Below are 10,427 nucleotides of genomic sequence, written 5' to 3' on the forward strand. Positions count from 1 at the left end.
ATATAGCTTAAACTACCTAGATCAACGATGATACTACTAATAACAATAGCAATATCATCATAGACTTGGTATAAAAAATTACGATGATAATACCATAAGAGACTAGTATTATGGTTCCCTATCAAAAATTATAATGAAAGTACTATAAGAGTTTGATTTTACAGTTCTATGTCAAATATCACGATCGTAATATATCACAAAATCAATAATAATACCATAGTCAAAACTATAAGAGTCAAGTATTATAGTTGTAAGTCAAATATCACGATCACAATAAATATATCACAAAGTCAATAATAATACCATAGTCAAATATTACGATGGAAGTCTCTTCTTTTCTAACAGTAGCAACTTTATCGTACAAATACAACATATCAAAAATTGACCAGACCGAACTCTCCAAGAACTACCTTCTCTTCTCCGAAGATGAAGAAGATGTATCAGAGTACTGAATTTTTTATTGTTATACACAATTTAATATCATACTCGAAAAAGGAAAAATAACACCGAACTGTTGTCCATCGGCCACGAAGACGAGGAGCCGTCTACGTTTCGTTGTCTGCGCTGACTTGTGCGTCGTACTTGGTTCTCCTGTGCGGCTGACGTCCATTGGATCAGGTGATCGTCGACGGGACCCCCACCGCCTTGTCTTTTCCCCTCTGCCACAGTCATCAAATTTCTCCTTTGTCTCCACTCCCAAGCCCCCAGCCAACCTTAAACTGTGATCAACAATTCCGGTGGTCGGCCTGATACGTCATTCTCACCTCGATCCATGTACGCTTAATTCTGCTGCTTTTTCCCTCTTACCCTCCTTTTCCTTTTTTTTTTTTCTTTTCCTCCTCTTTTTTCTGCTTTCCGGCAAAAGTTGGTGTTGCTGGTCTGCAGACATTTGATGCAGTTTTTGGTCTCTCTTTCTCCAAAGCTTCCGAGTCATGAAAGCTGACTCAGTCATCAGCAGATGTCTGCAAAGTTTCAGAGATCAAGATCTGTCACGCTTTATCTGTACAGCATCATGCCTCGAGCCAGAAAGTTTGACCGTATAATCTCGCCCACAGCATCTCGATAAATGCCATACGTTTCTTCTGTTCACTTCAGCTTGATTTCTGTGTAGTATCCCATCATCTTAATTAGCATATGGAAGATTTTCTTGTCATTTTGTTCCTTTTATCTTGATATTATCCCTTCTGTTTCGAGCGAATATTTCGTTTCCGATACTGTTTTTTACATACATTCTTTTGGGTCTTTAGAATGAGATTTTTTATATAAGCGTTCTTCGTCTTCTTGTGATGGTTTTGGTTCTCTTTCATCCAACACCAAACAATAACATGGAGGTAGATAAGACTGTAGAAGCGAAACCGTGGAGACATGTTTGCTTGCTAGTAATGGAAAATATCATACATGATATTTTCTCCGGCCTCGTTGGTTGTTCATCATGAAAGAAACAACTCAAGCCAGACCAGGAGAAACGTAGAGAGAGGAAAATGGAGGCCGGGAAGAGCAGAAGCAATAACATCAAGCAGGAGGTACGGGCGAACTAGCCAACACAATACGTCTCTCACACACTCTTGAACACCATAAATCACCCTCAGAACTCCATAACCATGGCTCCTAGGACCTGAGGAGGCTCCTGATGATATCGGCCTGAGGGCTGTTGGCGTCCATTGTGGCCATTAGGGCGGAGAGACGGTCGCTCAGGTCGTCCACATCGCGGTGCAAGCTCTTGATGTAGCTGCATGTCTCCTTGAGCAGCTTCGACGCAGATGCCTGAGCACCCACATGCAACAGCGTGCATCACAAGCAGGAAACCACAGCCATGAAGTTGCTGCAAACAAATGGAGAGACTTAAGTGGGCGATCTGTTTTACTTACCCTGCCTATGTTCCTACGGCGGGACTCAGGCAGAAGGGACTGGAGCTTGGAGACGAGCTCGTTGATCTCCTCGTCTGTGATCCTGCTGCTACTACCTCTGCTCGACATGACTTTAGTGGCTACAGCTATAACCTTCGTCTATTTTCCCCCCCCTCTTTTTCTCTCCTCTTAAGGGAAGAAGTGGCACAGGACAGGGGGAGGGAGAAAAGAAAGGGGAGTGAACTGAGAGGGAGGAAGGGTTAGGGGAAGGGTCTTTAAAAGGCAACAATGTGTATTAAGTGTATGTAGTTGAGGGGCCACATGTCTTCCCTGAGTACTACTGATACAACGGCTCCACTTTGCTCATCGTGATGGCCCATGGTTCCACGGAGGCTCAGGGGGCCCATCTTCTTTTCTCTACGTAATGGTTGAAACAAGGGAAACAGTTAAAACTTCAAAGCTTTGGTTTAAAACCGGTTTACTTTGGACCAGAAAGATGCCTTATGTCTCTTCTGCTTTCAGCAATGGCCACCCCACCTTTGCCTGCTCTGGTATTGTCTTCTCCTGTAGATATATAGGTAGGGCTGGTGTATTCCTAAGACTCCACTGAGGACGCTGCTAAATGCCAATCTGCCATAATTGTGGATGGAGATTAAGGTAGTACCAAAGGTTGGGGCGGAGGGGAGGGGACAAAGGACAGTGTAGACGTGGGAACATGACACAGGAATCGGCTGCGACCGGCGACCCAAGGATGGCGCATCTGCTCAGCCACACCTGGTTGTTTCCTGGCCGGGAGAAGGACGGGGTGGCCGGTCCCCGATCTCCGGTGCGACGACGACCAGGCCACCTGAGGCCCCAGGGAGTATGCATGTGATGCTGTGCGCCATAGCGGGGACTCGGAGGTCCACTGTGTTCAGTGGGCTGCCATAATAGGCCCAAGAGTGATACTGTAGCCTCATTTACCCTAACAGGACTCGCAGGTTGACGATTGAGTTGGTGGGTGGGAGGAACGACACCTGCCCGCTGCAATACTGCAACAGGGACTTTCACCTTCGTGCGGGGAACTACCAGTGAGGGGATATGACCAATTAAGGGGAAGGATTATGTCATGGGAGGAAGGATTCAGCTCGGAGAGGTGCCCAAGAAAAGGCAGCCACATGGGAGATAGCAGCCACAGGCCGTGGTTTTTTCTTGATGCAGGGGAGGAGAGATCAGATCAAGGACGAGCAGGTGTTGCCCGTGGCTGCCCCATGTGAGGAAGGGGACATGACATTGGCCTTTGATAGCAATGGAGAGAGAGAGAGAGAGAGAGAGAGAGAGAGAGAGAGATCTTCCATGCATTTATCAAACATATTGCATGGGCTGCCTGCTGCTGCTTCTATCCCCCACACCCACATGCGCTTTAATTTCCCTTGCTTCTTTCAGATGAATGACCCCTGGACAGGCGAAAGTGAAAGAATTCAGAGAGAGAGAGGGAGAGAGAGAGAGAGGGGGGGGGGGGGGGGGGGGGGGTGGCGGGGGCGGGGGAGGGGGGACACATATGAAAGTCTGAAAGTCATCTAAATAAGAAAACTATGGAGGAAAAATGGGGGAAAAGGCTCATCAAAGAACCAAGGTCATAGATATAAAGACTACCAAACAAAACTAGGACGAAATGGAGGTTGGAGAATTGATGTCAAGGAAACAAACAAAGCCGTTGCTATGATCGACATGTTCCCTTTTTTTTTTTTCTCTCGTTCTTTTTTTACGGCTAAAATATAAATATTTAAAGAAAGGGGATACTCATCGGCTGTGCATCATGATTGCACAAATAAACTATAATGATGAAGTACGAAAGAAGCAAACAGTACATTGGCAGGTACCTTAGTGTAAGTGGTTCGGAGTCCAAGCTTAATGGGCACTCATGTCCACTGTTCATCTTAGACTAATCCCATCAAGAGACTAATGGTCCTGTCACTATATAGTTAACAACCATCAAATGGTGCTCCCCAAGCTTCCATATTCTTCTCTCCATGGTACCACCACAGACACCCACAAAACTGTCACCCTCCTTTCATCAATCCTGTCATCTGCAAGAACATGCCACCCACTACCAAGCCTCTCCCTCAACCATGAACTATCAAGCTGCTAAGGTAGTTTGTTACAGTGAAATCATCAGGATTTGTATTAAGATGATACACATCTGTATGTTAAGATAAAGATGATGGTTCCTCTGACCATATGATCATTCCAGAACTCATTGTTTGTTCCTACCTTTATCTTCAGTTCTCAGAGTGAGTGTGAGTGAGTGAGTGAGAGAGAGAGAGAGAGAGGGATTTGTGTCTTGATCTGCATCTGGTCTCCATCAAACGTGAGTTGCAGTTGCATGGGGTAGACAAGCGTGCATGGGGTGCCCCAATCTCGTAGCTACAAATGCACGTGGTCATGTCCGAGGTCTACCGTAGCCCGTCTAGCGTGCTCTCTCTCTCTCTCTCTCTCCCTCCGAGTCACACGACTCTTTTACTACAGTTTCGATAGGTGGTGATTTGATGTGAAAAAGTGGGGGCGTCAGCGAAGGACAACCAACTGCAGACACCAACTGTTGTTGGAGGTCTGGTTTTTATCACCTCATTCCTGATCTGCATACAGCAGTTGCAGTACACACAACCCTTTCTTTTTATATTTTGCTGAATCAAAATATATGACTAAGTCAAACAATTACAAAAGTTGTCCCTCTTGTCGGAACAGATCAAAAGAAGAAATCAAAGGGCCAATCCCCTCGTCAAAAGCTGTTAGATTTAGAATATCTAGCACAGTTCATTAACCAATTGTTGTTGGTTTCACGAAAAACATAAGGGATCACATATTCATCAAATGCAGAAGGAAGAAAATATCCTTGATAATAGTAAGGATGTCCTAAAGTGGCCATAGGTATTCCCTGAGTGCACATCTCTAATTTCTATGGTTGCCGAATACAAAATACTATGCCATTCCAAGAACTTGCATCCAGCAAAGAAAACATCGCCGGTATCCTCTTGCAAAATAAAACTAATACCACAACCTTTAAAAAAATTTAGAGAACCATCACAGTTCAGTTTGTCCCAACCAAAACAGAAGTTTAACCCAATTAAAACGAGTAATGAAAGTTTAAATAAACTTTCAGAAACATGAACATCAATGAGATCATATACCGAGGAGGGGCTATGTGGAGTATACATATAGGGGAAACTTTGAGACTATTGAAAAGAACTTTCTAGCCCACCAAATCCACTAAAAGCATATTGCAATGGTGGCTTGAAGGAGAAGATGTGCCTTAGGATCTAAAGATCATCCCTCGTTGATGCTAGGTAGCAAACGATCCAAAGGTGAGGTTTAAGTGATGTTCAATAGCATGCCAAAGATATATAACCAAGTTAAAGTGAAGAAAAAATTATGTAGACTCAGGTAGTGCAGAAAAAAGAGGACAAATGAGAGCATCACATTTATTAAAACAGGCAAGTATGTCTGAGATAGGAGGCGGCAGTGCAAAAGTTTCCAAGAGAATATTTTTATCCAAGACAAAATAGGAAGCTTCCACAACATGCACCAATTTCTGTGTAACTTGATTTAGCCGATGCTATACCTTTAGTATCGGGCTTCCAAACACAAAAATTATAAGGTTCAAAATAGATCAATTAGCTTAATCTGCCTCGTAAGGAAAGCATAAAAAGTGTGTTATGCTTGTCATTATTCAAGTGTCTATGATGCAATAAGTTGGAAACTATTATGAACAAAGGCTCATTTAAGAGCAACAGGAGCGTCAAAAATCTAGTAATCTCCCAAGATAGTAACAGGGGAGTCATCAACAATGAACTTAGAAAAACCAATTTTCAAATGATCCTGTAGTTGACTAAACAAATTCCAATACTAATTAAGCTTGAAAGGATTGTAAAACTTCCAAGGTTGATGAGAACCATATTTAGGATAGACAAATTTGACTCAAATAGTGTCAGCCTGGTTGACAAATTGAGAAATATTTCCACTTGGTAAAATGGAAATATCTCGTGATAAGAGGTGAAGACCATTGTGGTTGGAACGGTTCCACAAGAAATTATGAATAACAGAGTTTGGCTTATTAAGAGTTGAGATAGGAAACCAGGAATGAGTAGTTAAAGCATTAAGTACAGAATTGATCAAAACTCAAACAACTTGGAGTAGAGGGGTACCCTGCCATTGCCCAAGTATGCTAGATAAAGGCTGAATCATAGTTAACATCAGAAATGGAGATTCTTCTAGGAGCAATGAGCGCATGTCAGGATATTGAAAGGAGAAATATTTGCCCTTCGGAATATTGAAATGATTGTAAATTTTTCTTTCGGTGACCTGATTAATGTTCTTGGGAAGAAAATATTTTAGATTTTAGATTTTTGAATTTTTATTTTATTTTATTAGTTTCACCTCAACCGTCTTTAGAATTGCATGATAGACCTTGAATGAGTGCGTAAAGGAAAAAAATGTAAGAAGACCCAAATGACAAACAATATTGTGCATGTGGGTAAGGAGTTGGGCCATAACAATGAAACAGAAGGAGAGTTGGGAACATGTAAGGGGACTAAGTATCTTCCTTGGTTTTTAATAGAAGAGAACCGGAAAAAATTAATCAAACAGTAAATGGAGAGAATAAGCAGATAGAGATTTCAAGAAATTTTTAATTATTATAGTGATTAGCAATGCAAAAGAGGGAGGAAAATTAGCAAGGCAAAGAAGTATATTAGTGATGACATGTGAGGAAATTTTGTCAAAAGTTTTACCAGTCATTTTTAATCATTATAAGATGATTGTTGCCCTTGGAGGAGTATATAGAATGAGGAATTTCTTAGGAAATAAAAGTTTTGATAAAGGAAAGAATAATCATAGGAAAATGAAGCATAAAACTAAAAGAAAATAATCTTCGTTGCTTGTGAAGCAATATAATTAAAAAATTGTAAAGAGACTAATAGGCACGTAGGGTAAAGTGCGTAAAGAGACTAATATGCATGTAAGTTGTAGATTATCTTTGGATAACACAAGGTACTCTCGATAGACTGCATATTGCTACTAATTTCGATCTCCTCCTCTCTCACTTTTGGAACCTCCTATTGAGGTTTGGACAATAGACAACAAGCATTGAAAACTTCTCGTAGCAACTAGGTAGAGTTTGATGTAGACGTTTGGCTACTAGACTAAGGAAAAAGGCTATGGTTGGAAGGATTAGTTATACCTTTGGTTGTGACTTTTCTTCAAGAGTTAATTCCTCATCTACTATGACTTTTCTATCCGAAATATTCATTCCAGCAAATACAGCTCTACTATCAATTTTCTATCAAAACCTATTATGTTTTACCCCCCATTCTGCATCACCCCCGGTATCAGTTTGGTATCAGAGCCAAAGGTTAGAGATCATGACAAGATAGAATGGAAAATATATAGTTGGTGAAGGTGGTTGCTGTGAAGATGATGCTGAGTCATTGAGGCTACAACTATGAAGATTGCTGTGTAATCTATTAGAAAAAAATGAAATAATCGAAGAACTTCAAAGTAGACACAACCAGCATGAAAATGATGTCCATGAATTTACTATGATGATGATACACCTCCTCATCCAAGAGAATCGAGAAGATTTCGGGCAAGACATGAAGTCCAAGATGAGTGACAGAACAAATACAACCCAAGATTGGATTTTCCCGAGTTTGAAAGTAAAACTAATGTTGATAACTTTATTGATTGGCTTAGTACAGTGGAAAGAATTTTTGATTTTCATGAACCACCAGAACAAAAGAAATAAAGAGAACATAAGGGAAGAGTATGATCGTGACATTGGAAAAAATGAAAAGGAAGCTGAAGAAAAAATATTTACCTGACAATTATCGGCAAGAGATATTTCTCAAAATCCATTATTTAAAGCAAAAAGATCTTAGTTTGGAAGGGTACATAGTAGAATTCGATAATCTAATGTTAAAAGGAGAGCTTGTGGAATCAGAAGAGCAAACCATTGCAAGATTCTTAGGAGGTCTGAAGTATGAGATTGCTAAAGTTGTTCAACTGTAACCATATTGGTCTTTAAATGATGTGAGCAAGTTGACATTAAATGTTGAAAAGTAACAGAAGTTTGAAAAGAGTTCTCGGTATGGTTCAAAAGAAGGCTATATAAAAGGAGGAAGTTTTAAGCCTACTATCCAAAGCAAGGTGATATCGAAGGTACAAGAAAAGGATGAAGAATTTGCTGCTAGTGAAAAAACACCTAATTCTTCTACCCAAGTGGCCGAAAATGCTTCAAATGTCATGGTTTTGGGCATATTGCTTCAGATTGTCCAAATACGAGGATTATAACTTTTGTTGAAGATCATAGTGATGGAGTAGATAAAGCCGACGAAAAATCAAAATATGATGAAGATAAGGAAGATGTTACTTATGCAGATTATGGTTTATCTATTGTATTGCAATGTAGCTTATAAGTTTCTTATGTGGTCGAGGATGAAAGTTGGGCGAGAAAAAATATGTTTCACACTAAATGCACTTCTCTTGGTAAGGTGTGCTTGGTGATCATCGATAACGGCAGCTTTGAAAATGTGATATCTTTGGAGATGGTGCAAAAGCTAAAGTTGGACAAAATTCCTCATCTACATCTATACCAATTATGTTGGTTGCAAAAAGAAAATAACTTCAAGGTAACTAAAAGATGTTCAGTTTCGTTTTCTATTTGCAAGTATTATAAAGATGAAGTATGGTGTGATGTTGCTCCTATGGATGCTTATCATTTGCTGTTGGGAAGACCTTGACATTATAATAGAAGGGTATTGTATGATGGCTACAAACATATTTTTTTAAGGTGAATGAAAAGAATATTATCTTAGCTCTATTATAACCTTCCGAAATCAGTGCACCAAATAAAGAAGTTAGTGATTTTATGTCCTATGGTGAATGCAAAGGTGGATTATACAAGGGTGGTCATGTTATGGCTCTAGTAGTAGTAGAGAAAAATGAACAACACAAGGAGACACCAGCAATCATAAAACAAATCTTAGAGGAGTTTAAAGATGTTATACCGAAAGAGATTCTACATGGCCATCCATCTTTGAGAGACATCCAACATTATATTAATCTTATTCTGGGGGCTATTCTACCTAACAAAGCAACATACAGAATGAGTCCCAAGGAGCATGGAGAACTTCAAAGACAACTGGACGAGTTGATGGAAAAGAGATTGATTCAGGAGAGCATGAGTCCTTGTGTAGTCCCAGCTTTGTTAGTGCCTAAAAAGGATGATTTTTGAAGAATATGTATGGATAGTCGCACCATCAACAAAATCACAGTGGACTATCATTTTCTTATTCCAAGGTTAGATGATTAACTTGATCAATTATGTGGTGCTTATATTTTCTCTAAAATTGATTTGAGGAGTGGCTATCTCCAAATAAGAATGAGGCTCGGAGATGAGTGGAAAATGATATTTAAAACTAGAGAAGACTTATATGAATGGTTAGTTATGCCATTTTGGCTATCTAATACTCCTAGTACTTTTATTAAATTTATGAATCACATACTTAAGCCATGTATTGGAATGTTTGTTAGAGTTTAGATAATATATTGGTGTACAACAAGAGCAAAGAGGAGCATATGATTTGAAAGAGATCTTTCCTATTTTGAGGCAGCAAAAGCTTCATGCTAATCTAAAGAAGTGTGATTTCTTTACTTCTAGTGTTGTATTTTTGGGGTATATTTTTTCAAAAAATGGAATCATGATGGATCAAAGTAAGGTAGAAGCTATTCTCAATTGGCCAACACCTGCTTCATTGTATGATGTGAGGAGTTTCCATGGCTTAACTTCATTTTACAGAAGATTCATTAAGGGTTTTAGCTCTATTGTTGCTCCAATCATCGAATGTTTGAAATGTGATAAATTCAAATGGACTAGTGAGGCTAATGATGTTTTTAAGCTTTTAAAAAGAAAGTTGACCGAAGCTCCTATCTTAGTTCTACTAAATTTTGACAATGTGTTTGAGGTTGAATGTGATGCATATAATGTGGGAATTGGTACTGTTTTGAGTCAAGACGAAAAACTCATTATATTTTTTAGTAAAAAGTTGAGTGATACAAGAAAGAAATATTCTACCTATGATAAGGAGTTTTATACCATTTATCGAGCTTTATCTCATTGGAGTCAATATCTTATTGTCAAGCCATTTGTCCTATATTCTGATCATGAGGCATTAAAGTTCATTAATCACCAGCACAAGCTAAACAAGAGGCATGTAGCTTGGGTGGAGTTTTTGCAATCTTATAACTTTACAATCAAGCATAAATATGGTGTTCCAAATGTAGTTGTTGACGCATTAAGCAGAAAATATTTTTTATTATCAGCAATGAAAGTCAAAGTGGTTGGATTTGAAACCTTCAAAGATCCCTATGAAAATGATGTAGATTTTGGCTCAATATGGTAGAATTACAAATTAGGTTTATTTTAGTAATTTTCTATCTTTGATGGTTTTCTTTTTTGAGCTAATTCTTTATGTGTTCTATCTTGTTCTTTGAGATAAGTAATTCTAGCTGAAGCTCACGGTGGTATTTTGGGGGGACATTTCA

At 39.4% G+C, this 10,427-nt stretch overlaps 1 protein-coding gene across 1 annotated transcript; it reads right to left on the reverse strand.

Moving 5' to 3' along the window:
- Window positions 1–1,344: 1,344 nt before the first annotated feature.
- Window positions 1,345–2,289, reverse strand: LOC135589052 (transcription factor ILI3-like). Its single transcript, XM_065081364.1, has 2 exons — window positions 1,869–2,289; window positions 1,345–1,764 (listed from the first exon to the last, which is right to left on the reverse strand). Exons 1-2 carry the CDS (start codon window positions 1,974–1,976, stop codon window positions 1,609–1,611), a joined length of 264 nt encoding a protein of 87 aa, XP_064937436.1. The 5' UTR covers window positions 1,977–2,289; the 3' UTR covers window positions 1,345–1,608.
- Window positions 2,290–10,427: the final 8,138 nt, after the last annotated feature.

Source organism: Musa acuminata, chromosome BXJ1-8 (assembly GCF_036884655.1).
Source record: "Musa acuminata AAA Group cultivar baxijiao chromosome BXJ1-8, Cavendish_Baxijiao_AAA, whole genome shotgun sequence".
In the NCBI taxonomy this organism is placed as follows: Eukaryota; Viridiplantae; Streptophyta; class Magnoliopsida; order Zingiberales; family Musaceae; genus Musa; species Musa acuminata.

Excerpts from the sequence above, each read along its gene's own strand:
- LOC135589052 (XM_065081364.1), bottom strand. The coding sequence starts at position 1,976 with ATGTCGAGCAGAGGTAGTAGCAGCAGGATCACAGACGAGGAGATCAAC. Across the intron at positions 1,765-1,868 it reads GCCGTAGGAACATAGGCAGG|GCATCTGCGTCGAAGCTGCT; the intron begins GTAAGTAAAACA and ends GTGGGTGCTCAG.